At 47.0% G+C, this 17511-nt stretch overlaps 1 protein-coding gene across 4 annotated transcripts in view; it reads right to left on the bottom strand.

The window, feature by feature from the left end:
* LOC119966211 (synaptotagmin-like protein 2) overlaps positions 1 to 17511 on the bottom strand; it is a 164340-nt gene that overhangs the window by 48392 nt on the left and 98437 nt on the right. For 3 of the 4 annotated variants that reach the window (XM_038797565.1, XM_038797550.1, XM_038797560.1), the window contains exons 8-11: positions 15609 to 15725; positions 11752 to 11918; positions 11359 to 11461; positions 105 to 266 (exon numbers count right to left, since the gene is read on the bottom strand). In XM_038797565.1, coding sequence (XP_038653493.1) covers positions 105 to 266; positions 11359 to 11461; positions 11752 to 11918; positions 15609 to 15725 — 549 coding nt within the window. The remainder of the gene's footprint in view (positions 1 to 104; positions 267 to 11358; positions 11462 to 11751; positions 11919 to 15608; positions 15726 to 17511) is intronic. The other variant, XM_038797571.1, reaches the window with a different exon arrangement.

Raw genomic sequence — 17511 nt, 5'->3', positions numbered from 1 at the left:
AATGGCTGTTTCTTAGTCCTTATGTTGTAAATATAACTGTATACAGGGAATGGGACAATATTTTGTAAGTGAATGTGTGCAGGAGGACAGGTACAATATCTTACCCGTGGATGTAGGATGTAGGAAGTAGGTTTGGTATTGCTCCAATCCCATGTTTCAAGTGAGATCTCCACCTCTCCCAGGAAGAGGTTGCGTCCAAAGTGATCACTGTGCCACACAGAGAGGTTCAGAGTCCGACTCTGCAGCTCATCTTTCTCCAGTTTGTACTTCAACAAAAAACAGAGGGTGAGTGAAGGCATTGTCCCAATAACAGGATCCCGGATTCAGCTCCCAAACCCCATAATCGCTATCATGTAAAAGGACAGGGCAGCAGATATCTGGGAACACTGGAAGTTCCCCTCAGAGTCACTAACAATCTGATTTGGAAATATATCACTGTTCCTTCATCGTTGCTGGTCAAAATTCCGGAACTCCCTCCCAAACAGCACTGTGGATGTACCTATACCTCAGGAATTGCAGCGGTTCAAGGCAGCAGCTCACCACCACCTTCTCACGAGCAATACATTCTGGCCGAGCCAGCGACGCCCACATCCTGTAAACTAATTTTTAAAAAAGGTACAGTGCAATGGCTAGCAAACAGATGCAACACCTTTAAAATGGATCGATGAACACCTCAGCTAGTGTTGTGGAGAGCTGCAAACTTCTGTGTGTACAATTACAGGAGCTTCTATTATGTCCCTGGATTTGTCAAAATTCATGTTTATATATATATTTTCAATATAGAGTACCCAATTCTTTTTTTTCCAATTAAGGGGTAATTTAGCGGTGGCCAATCCATCTACCCTGCACATCTTTGGGTTGTGGGGGTGAGACCCACGCAGACACGGGCAGAATGTGCAAATTCCACACAGACAGTGACCCGGGGCCGGATCGAACCCGGGTCCTCGGTGCCGTGAGGCAACAGTGCTAACCACTGTCCCTTGTGTATATATATATATATATATATATATAAAAATAAAATAACTGTCAGAGTGCATCAGTTTATATTCGGTGTTAATGCCAACAACAACATGCATTTTTACAGTGCCCTTAACATGGAAAATAACACAGGGCATTTCGCAGGAGAATTATCAAACAGGAGAGCATTGGAATAGTCAATCTCAACGTCACAAAAGCAATGATGTTGGATTTTGTTGAAAAGAGAGACATGTTGCTGAAGCTTTTTGTCTTGCACTACTTGGTACAAACTCAGGAGTATCAAATTTCAAACGATCACACTCCATACCACTGGAGAAAGGGAGATTGGTTGGCAAGTTGATTCTCATCGGCTGAGGTGTTGCCATGGAGAAAACAATGTTTCTGAGTAATTCGAACCAGGCACAAGGCTTGAACATATTCCTTTTGTTTGCAGAGAATGAGTCACTGCACTTGAATGTGTGTCCAGCAAGTATAAATGAGCCACATTGGTGAGCTCGACTGATTATCTTAAATTGGTTGTTGGTGTCATTATTAGCGCACTCAAGTATTCAGCTGCCCATTAATGGAATCATATCTAACAGCAGACATTTTGTTTTGGAGTTTGCAAGCATGGGCTAGTTGAGTATAGTTTATACTCTTATCTATTACAAACAGTGAAGGAACTTGTTGCTTGATTCAATCTACCAATGATTCGGACACACAGGGTGAGATCTTCTGGCCTCGTTACTCCTCGCTCAAGTGAAATGAGGCCAGTGAACAATGGGAAAAGCCAAAAACGAGAAGCGCGCCATGCGCCCCGCAGTTTGTGATGTAACGGCCCGCTCCCGTAGGCAAATCGGGATCTCGCAGTAGCGAGGAGAGAAACCACTTAAGCCCAATTTCCATACAATTAATGGGAACCACCCCATATTTAAACTAATGTGGCAGGGGGATGGGAACCGATGCAGGAAGTTGGAAGGTAGTAAAACAGGGAGAGAAGCAAAAGGAAATAAGGGGAAAAGTGCAAGGCAGAGAAGACATAGTCAAAAATCTAAAAGGGTGACAGTACAAGGTACAGTGACTGAGGGGAGCTCAGTGAATAGGCCCAGTAATAACAAAAGGAATAAAACTGGAGATGTTAAGATTCAAAACAGAGGTAAAAAAACCAACATAAGTGTACTTTACCTGAATGCTCGTAGTATTCGGAATAAAGTAAATGAGTTGATGGCACAAATCATCGTAAATGACTATGATTTAGTGGCCATTACTGAAACATGGTTAAAGGATGGTCACGACTGGGAGTTAAATATCCGAGGGTATCAAACTATTCGGAAGGCAGAGTGGATGGTAAGGGAGGTGGTGTTGCTCTGTTATTTAAGGATGACATCCGGGCAATAGTAAGGGATGACATCGGTGCTATGGAGGATAAGGTTGAATCCATTTGGGTGGAAATCAGGAATAGTAAGGCGAAAAAGTCACTGATAGGAGTAGTCTATCGGCCACCAAATAGTAACATTATGGTGGGGCAGGCAATAAACAAAGAAATAACTGATTCATGTAGAAATGGTACAGCAGTTATCATGGGGGATTTTAATCTACATGTCGATTGGTTTAACCAGGTCGGTCAAGGCAACCTTGAGGAGGAGTTTATAGAATGTATCCGCGATAGTTTCCTAGAACAGTATGTAATGGAACCTACGAGGGAACAAGCGGTCCTAGATCTTGCCCTGTGTAATGAGACAGGATTGATTCATGATCTCATAGTTAGGGATCCTCTCGGAAGGAGCGATCACAATATGGTGGAATTTAAAATACAGATGGAGGGTGAGAAAGTAAAATCAAATACTAGTGTTTTGTGTTTAAACAAAGGAGATTACAAGGGGATGAGAGAAGAACTAGCTAAGGTAGACTGGGAGCTAAGACTTTATGGTGGAACAGTTGAGGAACAGTGGAGAACCTTCCAAGCGATTTTTCACAGTGCTCAGCAAAGGTTTATACCAACAAAAAGGAAGGACGGAAGAAAGAGGGAAAATCGACCGTGGATATCTAAGGAAATAAGGGAGAGTATCAAATTGAAGGAAAAAGCATATAAAGTGGCAAAGATTGCTGGGAGACTAGTGAACTGGGAAATCTTTAGGGGGCAACAGAAAGCTACTAAAAAAGCTATAAAGAAGAGTAAGATAGAGTAAACTTGCTCAGAATATAAAAACAGACAGTAAAATTTTAACAAATATATAAGACAAAAAAGAGTGGCTAAGGTAAATATTGGTCCTTTAGAGGATGAGAAGGGAGTTTTAATAATGGGAAATGAGGAAATGGCTGAGGAACTGAACAGGTTTTTTGGGTCGGTCTTCACAGTGGAAGACACAAATAACATGCCAGCGACTGATAGAAATGAGGCTATGACAGGTGAGGACCTTGAGAGGATTGTTATCACTAAGGAGGGAGTGATGGGCAAGCTAATGGGGCTAAAGGTAGACAAGTCTCCTGGCCCTGATGGAATGCATCCCAGAGTGCTAAAAGAGATGGCTAGGGAAATTGCAGATGCACTAGTGATAATTTACCGAAATTCACTAGACTCTGGGGTGGTCCCGGTGGATTGGAAATTAGAAAACGTGACGCCACTGTTTAAAAAAGGGAGGTAGGCAGAAAGCAGGAAATTATAGGCCAGTGAGCTTAACTTCGGTAGTAGGGAAGATGCTGGAATCTATCATCAAGGAAGAAATTGCGAGGCATCTGGTTAGAAATTGTCCCATTGGGCAGACGCAGCATGGGTTCGTAAAGGGCAGGTCATGCCTAACTAATTTAGTGGAATTTTTTGAGGACATTACCAGTGCAGTAGATAACGGGGAGCCGATGGTTGTAGTATATCTGGATTTCCAGAAAGCCTTTGACAAGGTGCCACACAAAAGGTTGCTGCATAAGATAAAGATGCATGGCATTAAGGGTAAAGTAGTAGCATGGATAGAGGATTGGTTAATTAATAGAAAGCAAAGAGTTGGGATAAATGGGTGTTTCTCTGGTTGGCAATCAGTAGCTAGTGGTGTCCCTCAGGGATCCGTGTTGGGCCCACAATTGTTCACAATTTACATAGATAATTTGGAGTTGGGGACCAAGGGCAATGTGTCCAAGTTTGCAGATGACACTAAGATGAGTGGTAAAGCGAAAAGTGCAGAGGATACTGGAAGTCTGCAGAGGGATTTGGATAGGTTAAGTGAATGGGCTAGGGTCTGGCAGATGGAATACAATGTTGACAAATGTGAGGTTATCCATTTTGGTAGGAATAACAGCAAACGGGATTATTATTTAAACGATAAAATATTAAAGCATGCCGCTATTCAGAGAGACTTGGGTGTGCTAGTGCACGAGTCACAGAAGGTTGGTTTACAGGTGCAACAGGTGATTAAGAAGGCAAATGGAATTTTGTCCTTCATTGCTAGAGGGATGGAGTTTAAGACTAGGGAGGTTATGTTGCAATTGTATAAGGTGTTAGTGCGGCCACACCTGGAGTATTGTGTTCAGCTTTGGTCTCCTTACTTGAGAAAGGACGTACTGGCGCTGGAGGGTGTGCAGAGGAGATTCACTAGGTTAATCCCAGAGCTGAAGGGGTTGGATTATGAGGAGAGGTTGAGTAGACTGGGATTGTACTCGTTGGAATTTGAAGGATGAGGGGGGATCTTATAGAAACATTTAAAATTATGAAGGGAATAGATAGGATAGATGCGGGCAGGTTGTTTCCACTGGCGGGTGACAGCAGAACTAGGGGGCATAGCCTCAAAATAAGGGGAAGTAGATTTAGAACTGAGTTTAGGAGGAACTTCTTCACCCAAAGGGTTGTGAATCTATGGAATTCCTTGCCCAGTGAAGCAGTTGAGGCTCCTTCATTACATGTTTTTAAGGTAAAAATAGATAGTTTTTTGAAGAATAAAGAGATTAAGGGTTATGGTGTTCGGGCCGGAAAGTGCAGCTGAGTCCACAAAAGATCAGCCATGATCTAATTGAATGGCGGAGCAGGCTCGAGGGGCCAGATGGCCTACTCCTGCTCCTAGTTCTTATGTTCTTATATCCAATGGCCTCTCATTCAGCGGCCTCCTCAGCAAGTGGCCAAGCTGGCACCAATTAGTACTCCTTTTGAAAAACGTGAACCTGGAGGAAAGGCTTCTGTGGGGACCAAGGAGGTGAGTAGCCATCTTTGCTCAAAGGTAAAGAGCTCGGGGGTGCTGGGCTTGCCATCCTAGTGCTCTGCGGGAGTCTCTCGGCTAGGGGTGGGGGACCCTCCGCAGGGGTGGGCTGCCCTAGGACAGTGCAGGTGCTGGGAGGCAACCGGGAGGGCAACTGCTCCTGGCACCATCATGCCAACTCCTGGCTCATTTATCCGTTCCGGGGTAACCCTTGTCCCTGCCCGTCTGCCCCACTGACCATCCAAAACCCCCACCGACTGCAGAGATTGAAGGCCATTGCTAATAGAGAATTGGCAATCGTGGTTAAGTGAGCACTTCACACAAACCAAATGGATTCCCATGGGTGTTGGAATCTTTGCCTAGAATCCGTATCACACCTTGATGCCTGGACACTGTGCTCGAACACTGCTGGAGACAACATCACACACACAGCAGCCAACATCCAAACATCCAGGGGATGGGACACAGCTCCGGGGACATGTCCACGGCTGGAGGGTGGGTGATTGCCATGGGGAGTGGGAGATGCCTCGAGAAATGGGCCAAGGGTTTGGAGGTCGGCACGCATTGCAGAAGAAGAAAGTGACAGAGGCTCATAATGGTTGCGCACAAAAGTGTTTTTTCTTTTTAATGAGTACCTAATTCATTTTTTCCAATTAAGGGACAATTTAACGTGGCCAATCCACCTACTCTGCACATCTTTGGATTGTGGGGGTGAAATCCACGCAAACATGGGGAGAATGTGCAAACTCCACACGGACAGTGACCCAGAGCCGGGATTGAACTTGAGACCTCGGTGCCGTGAGGCAGCAGTGCTGACCACTGCACCACCATGCTGCCCTACACAAAAGTGTTTAATGTCTTTTACAATCCCCCACTCCCCCGATGGTGCTGCCCCCCCCCCCAGTGATCCAAGCTTCCTACCTTGTCCTGTGGCCTTCGATGTCCCTGGCAGGTGTCCTCTGGGGGATCTGAGGCCAGAGGGCCCTGGCTCACTTATCGGCGGTGCATGAATATCTGTGCCACCCTGTCCCCTGTACTGACTTCGAGACACAGCCTCAGCAGAGGGGTGGAAATCAGGGGAGCAGGTAGGCAGCACTACCAGTCCATGGGACACATCCAGTTTGACACCCAGAGCCCTCTCCTCCTGGTCGGTGCCTATAGGGCCTGGATTATACTTGGGACGAAGGGGCATCTGGTTCAAGCCCTGGCTGCCTCGGCAACATCTGGCTCTGCCAACCCTAGCGGTTCCCCAATATCTGCACCAGCATGCTGACGCCCGCGGTGATGCTCCTCAGTGACTGGGCCACGCTCTGCAGTGCCTCGGCAATGCCCATCTGCGACTGGGACAAGCTCTGCAGCACCTCATCCAGCTCATGTGCGACCACCACCTGAAGATCATGCATTCGTGTACACGCTTCCCAGGGAGTATGAACGACAGCTACATCCTGGAAAGTCGGACATCCGTAGCTTCTTCGAGTTCCACCCCAGGATGGCTGGTTGGCTCTTGGGGAATAAGGGGTACCCTTTAAAAAACAATTTTTATTCATTTATGGGATGTGGGTGTCCCTGGTTAAGCTATTTGTTGCGCATCCCTAGTTGCCCTACAGAAGGTGGTGGTGAGTTGCCTTCTTGAACCCGCTGAGAACCTGGCTAATGACGCCAGTATGGAGACCGGTGGCCAACGCGAAGACAAGATACAACGAGACCCAAGCGGCCACCCGGCCTGTCATTAAGCAATGCATCGGACTCCTCAAAATTCAATTCTGATACCTCAACTGTTCTGGTGGTGCTCTGCAGTACACCTCCCAGAGGGTCGCCTGCTTTGTGGTGGTCTGCTGTGCCCTCCACAATCTGGCACAGTAGAAGGGCGACATGCTGGAGGTGGAGGGAAACATGTGGCTACACCCGAGGAGGACGATGAGGAGGCGCCGGACTGGGGAGGGGGGCTGGAGGACTTCCGGTGGCGGCCATGGTGTGAGTGGTCGCACTCAGGGCAGCTCCCGCTCGAAGGCGTAGAACCAAGCTCTTTTTACCCCAAAACAGGAGACATTTCAGCGGGAAAATGCAGTTGAAGGTTGGAGAAGTTCCCCACAGGTGTGGCATGCCTGCTGGTTACAGACCCGGCAGAAGACGGTGAAGGACCTGGCCAAGGAGCTGAAGAGTCCTGTGGTGCAGCAGTTATTGGAAAGATGGTGGAGGGGGAAGGGCAGGTGCAGGTCGGAAAGTCCAAGATGGAGCAGATGATAGGTTTCATCAGGGAAGAGTTCCGTTACCAAAGAAAAGAGATGCAGGAGGACCGATCGAAGGCCATCGAAAGGGCTGTTGCACTCCTGAAGGGCTCAATGGAAAGGGTTGAGAAGTGTTTGGAAGCACAAGGGTCACAGATCTGAGAGATTGAGTGGGTGATGTTGGACCATAGATCGGGTGATGGCATTGGAAGTGGAGGTGGGGCTCTTGGGAGACCTTTGCAAGGTATTAAGAGCAAAGGTAGAAGAGCAAGAGAACAGGTTGAGAAGGCAGAACCTGTGCATTGTCGGCCTATCTGAAGGAGTGGAAGGCATGAGGATGTTGGCAGGGCAGGGCCGGTGGCAGAGGGGTGTTGGACAAGACCCCAAAGGTGGATAGAGCGCACAGGTCTCTGAGACAGAAACCAAGAGTAGGGGAGCCACCACAGACAGTGATCTTAAGACTCCACATGTTTTGTTGAAAAGGAAAAGATCCTGTCATGGGCCAGAGAGAAACGGACCTGTGAATGGGGGGGGGGGGGGGGGGGACTTTATTGGGATACTGGGGAGCCGGCACTATGGAGTTTAGAGGATACGGATAGAGTGGGGGATGGAGGGTGTTTTTTTTTCATCTTCTTCCTAGGTGGAGGATTCTTGCTGGGTGGGCTATTTGTTACAGGGGTAATAAGTTTGTAAGGGGATGCCTGTCTCCCTCTCCTGATACGTGTGGCGGTGTTTTTTTGCCCCCGGAGGAGGCGACCTGTGGTGTTGGATGTTTCTTTGTTTGGGTGGGGGAGGGGGAGGTCTGTGGGGACCCTCAAAGAGGAGGGGGGGGGGGGGGGGGGGGGGGTTAGTAGGAGGCGCCTTTGGTCAGGAGTTGCCATGCTGGCAGGTAATGCTGGTGAACGGAAGTGAGGTGGGGGAGATGGCAATGAGGGATGGCCTAGGGGGGAGTGGGAGTGGAGGGGGGGGGGGGGGGGGGGTGGGGGGTGGGGGTGGAGATGTGATGTGGCAGGTTTGGAGAAGAAGCGTGGCCAGGGTCGGAGAAGGGGACCATCTTGGATGGGCCCGGTACAGGGCGAAATTAGAGGGGATAGAGCCGAAAGAGGAGGAATGGCTGATGGTAGACGGGAATGGAGGTGTAAGCCTCCAGTAAGGCTTCTAACGTGGAACGTGCGAGGGCTCAATGGACCGGTGGAGAGATCTCAGGTCTTTGTTCACCTTCGAAGTTTGAAGGTGGGGGTGGTCTTTTTGCAGGAGATGCACCTCCACATGAAAGACCAGGTCAGGTTGAGAAAGGGATGGGTGGGCCAGGTATTCCCCTCGGGATTTGGCTCAAAGTCGTGGGGTTTGAGAGTGCAAAGGAAGTGAGGGACCTAGGTGGGAGATATGTGATGGTGAGCGGCGTTGGTGTTGGTGAATGTATATGCGCCGAATTGGGATGATGTGGGGTTTGTGAGGGGGTTGTTGGGAACGATTCCAGACTTGGCCATGCATCAGTTGATTATGGGAGGAGACTTTAAGGAACATCGGCAGAATGTTCATCACCACTTGGACCCTCCCTGCCAAAGTCATGTGCAGTGTGTCCCACCTCTCGAGATCTTCCCGAGCCTCCTCCACCAGCTTTCTTCAATTCCATTTGTGAAGCATCACCCATTTCCTCGTTACCTGAATCCCCAGGTATCTGAATCGGTTTCTTGCCACCTTAAATGGCACCCAACCTAAATTGGCTCGCCGACCCAACTCGTTCACCGGGAACACTTCGCTTTTCCCTACATTTAGCGGGGGATGGGGGTGCACTACCATTCAAGGTAACCAGGGATAGGTTCAAGTATTTGAGGATCCAGGTGATGGGAGAGTGAGCGACGCTGCATAAGTGGAACCTAACAAAGCTGGTGAAGGAGATAAGGGAGGATTTTAAGAGGTGGGACACGTTGCATCTGACTCTGGCAGGGAAGGTCCAAGTGGTGAAAATGGATGTCCTGCCAAGGTTCTTATTCATATTTCAAACCCTCCTGATTTTTGTTCAAAAGGCCTTTTTTTCAGAAGTTGGATACAGTTATTTCAGGGTTCGTAAGTGCCAAGGGTAAAGTGGACCCTGTGCAGAGGCAGTGGCAGAAGGGGGGTTGGTGTTACCGAACTTGCTGCATTATTATTGGGCAGCAAATATGGAGAAGGTGAGGCGGTTGTGAGGGGGAGAGGGAGCAGAGTGGGTTGGGATGGAGGGTGATTCCTGTTGTGGATCCAGCCAGTATTTGGAAGAGAGGTTCACAAGCATAGAGGTTGCTGAGGGAGAGGGTAGAGCTCCCAAGAGGAAGTGAATTTAGGTATTTACAAGTAAGGGTCTTTGCACGGAAGGTGTGGAGAGGGTTCCCCAAGCTGCCAAAGTATGCCTTGTTGGAACGGTTGCTGCTTCCGGACGTGGTAGGGGAGGGTAGGATTGGGGACATGTATGGATCATTGGGAGATGTGCAGGTACTAAGGATCAAGGAGAAGTGGGAGGAGGAGTTGGGAGGGGAGATGTGGAGTGAGGCATTATGCAGGGTGAACTTTTTTTAAAAAAAATTCACAGAAGCTGGAGAGATACTGGATGGGAGTGTTCGGGATGCGAACAAAGATTGTGGGGGAGAAAGTCAGGCTGGACCCTATGGTGGCGATCTTCGAGATATCGGAGAAGCAGGAGCTGATAGAAGGGAGGTAGGCCGATGTGCTTTCGCCTTACTGATTGCCCGGCGGACAATTGGGATGGTGGCCTGGCTAGGGGACCTGGATGACTTCCTCTAGTTGGAGAAAACTGGGAAGCTCAGCGGAGGGCTGTTCGTGGCCAGGTTCGAGGAGCTGTTTGTCGCGGGGTGGGGCGAAAATGGGGGAAAAAACCTGTATCGACTGTATAATTGTGAGTTGGGGAGCATGTTCCCCCAGAATTTGTGTTTTGTAACTGTTTGAATAGGATTGGAATAAAATACATTTTGAAAAAAGGAGGAGCTGGAGGATGAGGGACGCAGGACTAGCTGGAGGCAGAGGCGAAGGTCCGGCCTGCCCGGAGGTCCTCACCTTCGTCCGCTTCACCCCCCCTCCCCGCCCCACCCCAACCATCCTGTTCAACCCTCCCAGGGTCTGTGTAACATCATTCCAGAGTGATGGGACTGAGACTGTGTGGGCACTGTCAGCGGGTCACTGTTAAAGGCAGAGGGATGATGATAACCCACTGAGAGCTGAGTGATGGTGCTCCTCAATCTATGCCTGCCTGCTGATGCTCTCTCAGACCCATGGATTGGATCCAGAGGCGTCATATTTCTCGGGTGCAATTTTTAAAAATGCTGTACATTGTCTCGGCAATGCCCACCCGAGACTGGGACATGCTCCTCAGCACCTCATTAAATTCCACCTAGGACTCGGACACGTCTCCCAGTGACTGGGACTTGCTGTCGAGGCGCTCAGCCATGGCTGTCCTTGGATACATGACTGAGCCATGCCTTGGATACTTCCACCCATGCTGCCAACGTTGTGCACCAGGCTCTCCACTGCAGTCACCACCCTAGCAGTGTTATTCTCAGTGCCATGCATTGCTGGTGTTATCTCCTGTCTTGGCCTATTGGAGTTGACTTGCCAACCAATTAGCACTCTTTTCGTTATGTGGTATAAAGTGTTGCAATAGTTTGAAATTTGGCATCCTTGCGTTTGTTCTGATAAGCACAGGATGAAAAGCTTTGGCAACATGTCTCTTTTCAGCAATATTCAAGTTCTGATATATCAAGGGCAAGGATAAGGGTTTCAGCAATAGCTGAGCTAAGGCAAAGGTGGAGTCAGATGATATTATGGAGGTGGAAACAGACAGTCTTAGGTGATGGAGTAAATATAAGTCAGGATGTGCCTGTGTATGTATGATATGTATGCCGAGGGGTGTGTCAGTTAATATGATGCATATGCCAGGACACATATGTACATATTTACTGACAGGTAGTTGAAAATAAATGTAAAATAACCAATCTTACCTTTAACCACTCATTAAAAGTAGGATTCAGGGTTTTCTTTTTCACTGAGGTTTTACGTTTGCTTCGAGATGATTTATCTGGTAGAAGATAACTTTTCACATAACTGAAAAAGGGTTAAATTAGTAAAATCACTAAGTACCTCATCAGGAAACATTTGAATCAAAATAAAGCACTATGCCTGACAACATTTGACATAAAAACTATGGGGCACCGAGATACATCCACGGAGACACAAGCACCTACATGTTAACATCTGACCTGATTCACAATTGCACGTTTCTGGTTTTGTGCTGATGTAGATGTCACCATCTCATCACTAACATCTGGGCTTTTAACTGTTGCAAGTCAGTAAATTTGCGTCAAAATCACATTTTACAAAGACTTTGTACTTACGGGTCAGAACGATTTTTCTTGGCTCCTGCTAGATCATCACATTGTACCACATTAATGTTGAACTCAAGACTATTCTCATCATAATAGAGTGAGAAAGTGATACTGCCTCTCACATCGATACAACCAAAATCAGCATTGCTGTACAAGCTCATCATGCTGCCACTGAGCTACAGGACAGAACACAAGAGTATCAGTTAGTGATGTTTCTGATGCATTGCTTGCCAAGGCTCCAGAGTCAGAGAGATTAGCAGTCTAATGGACCCCATGAGCCCCACTTTGTGAATAGAATCATAGAAATTTTACACCAGACAATGAGGCCATTTGGCCATCATACCTGTGCTGGCCAATAAAGAACTATCCAACCTAAACATACTTTCCTGCTCTTGGTCCTTAGCCTTGTTCATTAATGGCATTTCAAGTGAAGACTCATCTTTACTGCAAATCAAGCAGTTACAAGTTTCGTACTGATTTGCTATAGTTACTATATTCCACCTCACACAACATCAGATTCAGGCACCAGCAAAGTGTAAACCTGATGTCACAGAGTCAATGCAAAGGTGACATTAACTTCCCCATTCCCCACCACTAAATAGGATGCTTGATAAGGTGATTTAACTCTTAAGTGGCAAACTCTTCCTTATCTGAAGTGCGACATTGAGATTGACATAAAGTCTTCTTTGAATCTGAAGATGCTGTTGGGATGGCAAATCATATTTGTACAAGACAATAAAAAGGGCGATGGCCTAATTAACTTGGATCAGAAATGTTTTTTGACAGAACATTGTATACATACATGAAGGATGTGCTTTCCTAACTGGTGTTTGTGGAGGGAAACTGCAATTGGATCCACCTACTCCACACAAACATCTGCAGCACGGTTTTAGTTAAAAAGTGGAAGACATGGCTATCAGCTATCTTCCACTTTGTTTGTGTGATATATCAAACTTTTTGCCGAGTTCATCAGGCAGGATGCAGACATAAAAGAGACAAAGGTTCGAGTCAGTAAAGGCATTAAATTGAAGGCTTCCTTGTACATGTCTCCTGCTTGGATCCACTTTTTGTCCCTGCATCGAGGAGCATCTCTGACCAGGCAAATTGGCCGAGGGAGCTTGAGTAAATCGTAAGAAAAGGCCACTTCCTTGGGAACTGGGCCTACTGATCCTTTGCTCTTTCACCCATTGCCTGAAGGCGTTCGGAATATGGTTTGGAGTGGGCCAGACATGCACCAAGAATGAGAAGTGTATACAGCTAAAGTCAAGCAGAATCTGGCAACGTGAGAGAGATTTTCTCTTTGGATTGCGGGTTAGAACCCGGTCATCAGGTGTAAGTGCTCCCAGTATTGTTGTTGAAGTCGCAGTACTGGCTCATGATCTGACTGCGAGATTGACAGCTAAGCCATCTTCTACTTTGAAGATCAAAAATAGGCCTTTGTCTCAGGGTAGTGATGTCAAAAATCTTCAGATCAAGGGAAAGAAACACAGCCAATGTCACCCTCATGGCCAGCATGGTAGCACAGTTGCTTCACAGCTCAAGGGTCCCTAGTTCAATTCCCGGGTTGGGTCACTGTCTGCGTGGAGTTTGCACGTTCTCCCCGTGTCTCCGTTTCCTCCCACAGTCCAAAGATGTGCAGGTCAGGTGGATTGGCCATGATAAATTGCCCTTAGTGTCCAAAAAAAGGTTGGGTGGGGTTACTGGGTTATGGGGATATGGTGAAGGCATGGGCTTAAGTGGGGTGCTCTTTCCAAGGGCTGGTGCAGACTCAATGGGCCAAATGGCCTCCTTCTGCACTGTAAATGCTATGATTCTGATGACTACCTTTGAGTCTGGGCACAGACACTCAGAATGAAACCACCAAATGTCACTGTGTGCTGAAACTCTATCTGTCCCCAATATTGCGAAGGATGCATCTACCCTGTTGCCATGGAATACTCCATTGAATCATGTTATACCATACCACCTGTTCCTCTAAGAAAAGCTTGTGCAAAAAAACATCTTTGATCACAAGTCAATCAGGCAGTTGTCTGCATCCAATATCCCTGATGGATCTGTCACATGGCTCCCAGAGCAGACTGCCAACACCAGATGTAGCTAGATTGGGGAAGACTGTCGGGTTTCCCTTTGAAATGTGTGGTTGCAAACAAGTGTGGGAAGTGCTGCAGTTGTTTTTGTTGCGATTCGTCCCGAGTATCTCCATAACCCAGGCCTCCGTGCTCTATGAACTGCTCCAAGAGATGCACAGAGAAACAAACAACCATTATCTGCTGCAGGGAGTCCATCAAATTGGTTTACCCAAAATCTGCTAATCTTCCAGAGCAAAGAGCTGCCCATGACCAAGTGTTGCAGTCTGGCACATTCCAAAGTTCAGGACAATGTGCTGAGGGACACACTGAAGCTTGCTGCAGCTTGAAGTTTAATGGGGAAAGGCTCCAGTTTAAGTTTACCCCATCATTGCACACCCTTGAAACCAGTGTAAGATCCCTCAGGCTGTATGCGTTAGAAAATTTTACATGCAATGTAAATGTAGATGTAATCTGCACTGTAAGAGGAATGAGACAATTCATGAACTATATTTAAACAAATTGATCTGTATTGCAGGATGTGAACTGCCATATTTGCATTGTACTATAATGTACCTTTAAACATTCTTTAAATAAGATACACTTTTGGAAAATAAAGTGTCAGTCTGGCTCAGTTATTTTTATTCATACCTTGGAGTCAGAGAAATGTGGGTTCAAACCCCAGTCCAGGACTTGTCGCAATTTGATCTCAATGATGAGAAGTTAAACCAATGTGTCACCTACATGTTCAGGTGAATGTATTTATTCCAAAAAAGAACAGGGAGTTCTCTTGGTGTCCTTGTCAATATTCATCCCTTATAGATACCAGCAAAACAGATGATCTGATTATTCATTTAATTTGCTGTCGTGCAATCTTGCTCTGTACATTAGTTGCCGCAATTGCCCATGTAACAAGCAGCAAAGCTTTAAAAGTAATTGGTTAGCTGCTACGTCTTTTGGGTGATCTGAAGGATGTCAAAAAACCCTTTGCCAATGCAAGTTCTTTCTTCTTGGGTTTTGGAAATATTATCTCAAGAACAGTGACCTTGAAAACCTAGAATGCTGACAACGTTGCCACAAAATGGTAACTGCCGATGTGGTAAAGGAACTAATAAAACAGATTAGTCTTCTAGATACATGACAACACCTACAGGCCGTGTGAATACTGCTCATTCACACTGCACCTTGAAGAAAGGATCAATATCAGACAAGAGAAGCATTGAGGGTTTTACAAAAGAGTTAGGAAGAGAGGAGAGTCCATGATTAAGATTGGCAAAGGTTCCCTCTTTGATCCTCATAAAAATGTGTCCTTCACACTAACTGCAACTGTTTGTGAACTTGAAACAAGAACTGTTAGGATAGTCAGCTCTTCTCTGTGAACAGAAATCAGGATGTGGGCAGAATAACTTCAGTTCAATATGAGTGACTGATTGTAGTGCGAGGCCCTGACACGTCATCAGTTCTCTGCCCAACTGTTACTTTGTGAGGCTGGAAGACCTTTTGTAGAGTTTCACCCCAGCTAAATATCTAACCACAATAAAACACTACTTTTTCACAGCCAAAGTACCAGTGTAACAGAAACATCTGCACATTCATTTTCCAGTATCTTTAGTGATTTAGGATGCTGTCTAAAATGTGACAACTAAATTAACCGAATATCCCAGTAAAAACAGCAGTCATGATCTAATGCATCCCAGTACACACAGCAGGGATTGGAACCTATCACATCCATGAACACACGGAAGGGGAACAACATATCCCCAGAAGGGGACTCAGAACTCCGCACATTCCAGTACTCACAGTAGGGGATTGGAAACTGGACAATGAGCTGTTAGCATCCACATCTTTTGTTGGCACACGGGACTCATCGCTGTGCTGGGAACAAGCGTCACCATCAATCTCATCATCATTCTGCAGCTGGCAAGAAAATAACTAATCAGAACATGAAGTTGATCAGCAACAAACATAATCTGTACCAGCACCTCTCTCCATCATAACAGCACAGAGCCCCAACCTTATGGAAACTGTGGGCCCAACCGCGCATCACGAGCAACAATGCCACTGGCCAGTATCTCTGAATCCCAGTGAACGCCACTGGATTATTGCTGTGAATTTCCAATGACACAATGCTCTATATCTGGGCTCTAACTTCCTCGCCTTGACCTCGGGGTGAGCACCATTCAGAGCTGGTCTCCACAAATGGGGACCAGACGGAACAGCACCCGTGGGGTCTCCCAGGAGATTGGAAGCCCCCAGGTGCTTGCCCTTTGGGCAGGGTGGCAACCTGGCAGTGCTGGTGCAAGCTTGGCACTGCCAGAATACCACCCTGGCAGTGCCACTGGCAGGGCACTGCCAGGGTGCCAGGCTGGTATTTTCCCTATGCTGCGGATCATGTCCCGGGGTGCCCTGTGGAGGTGCGGGGGGCGGCCTGAGGACCCCCTTATCGGTGAGTTGGGACTGGGTGTGCAGGGGTTGGGAGATCCTTAGTGCAGGGTGAGTGGAGCGTCTCAGTGCAGGAAACGGGATTCTCGGTGCTCCGAGCACCTGGAAACACCTAGATAATCGCACTATCGGATTCGGTTCCCATTCGGGTAGATTGAGCCCTCTATCATTCCTAGTGACCTACTAACCTGGTATATTTAATTTCAAATGCTGACTATCTTAAAACTGTGACTCAGAAATGGCTACCATATCGTCCCCTCGAAGTACAAGTTGCATCTGTAATTCATTCAACTTATTCCTTATACTCCATGTGTTTGTATAACGAATGCCTACTTGGGCCACACACCTAACCTGTCTTCATACTCTATTGTTCTACTCACACATTTCTTATTTCTCACTACAGGTTTACAGCTTTTTATTTTCCTTTATTTGTCGTCCTAAAGCATATTTTCTTATTGTTTTCAACTTTCATTGCATTTGTTTGCTATTAAACTGTTATTTATACTACTTTTTCCACCCCGGAATCTTTTTTCCATTTGTTCATTTTAAAAACCTTGGGCAGGATTCTCCGTTCCTGAGACTAAGGGCGCGATTCTCTGGAATAATTTCCACGTTCGTTTGAGGCAGCTTTTTCAGGGAGTTTCTCTCTGCCGGCGAGTTCCCCACCGCTATTCAATGACACTTAACCCTAGGGGGTTTCTCACGGGTTTAGCTCGCACTTCTAATTTTTTTTTTGCACTGGCGAGCTGAACTCAAGAGGTCGGCAGCTAGGCAGAAAGTTAAAAGACAGGACCTCTAGGGTTGTCATCTCAGGATCACTCCCTGTGCCACGTGCCAGTGAGGCTAGAAATAGGAAGATAGAGCAGCTAAACACGTGGCTAAACAGCTGGTGTAGGAGGGAGGGTTTCCGTTATCTGGACTATTGGGAGCTTTTCCGGGGCAGGTGTGACCTGTACAAGAAGGACAGGTTGCATCTAAACTGGAGAGGCATAAATATCCTGGCCGCGAGGTTTGCTAGTGTCACACGGGCGGGTTTAAACTAGTATGGCAGGGGGGTGGGTACAGGAGCAATAGGTCAGAAGGTGAAAGCATTGAGGGAGAACTAGGGAATAGGGCCAGTATGGCTCTGAAGCAGAGCAGACAGGGAGATGTTGCCTTACATCAGTGGTAGGGAAATTACTGGAGAGAATTCTTCGAGACAGGATCTACTCCAATTTGGAAGCAAATGGACGTATTAGTGAGAGGCAGCATGGTTTTGTGA

Source organism: Scyliorhinus canicula, chromosome 1, assembly GCF_902713615.1.
Source record: "Scyliorhinus canicula chromosome 1, sScyCan1.1, whole genome shotgun sequence".
In the NCBI taxonomy this organism is placed as follows: domain Eukaryota; kingdom Metazoa; phylum Chordata; class Chondrichthyes; order Carcharhiniformes; family Scyliorhinidae; genus Scyliorhinus; species Scyliorhinus canicula.
This window is presented reverse-complemented; position numbering and strand designations above follow the sequence as displayed.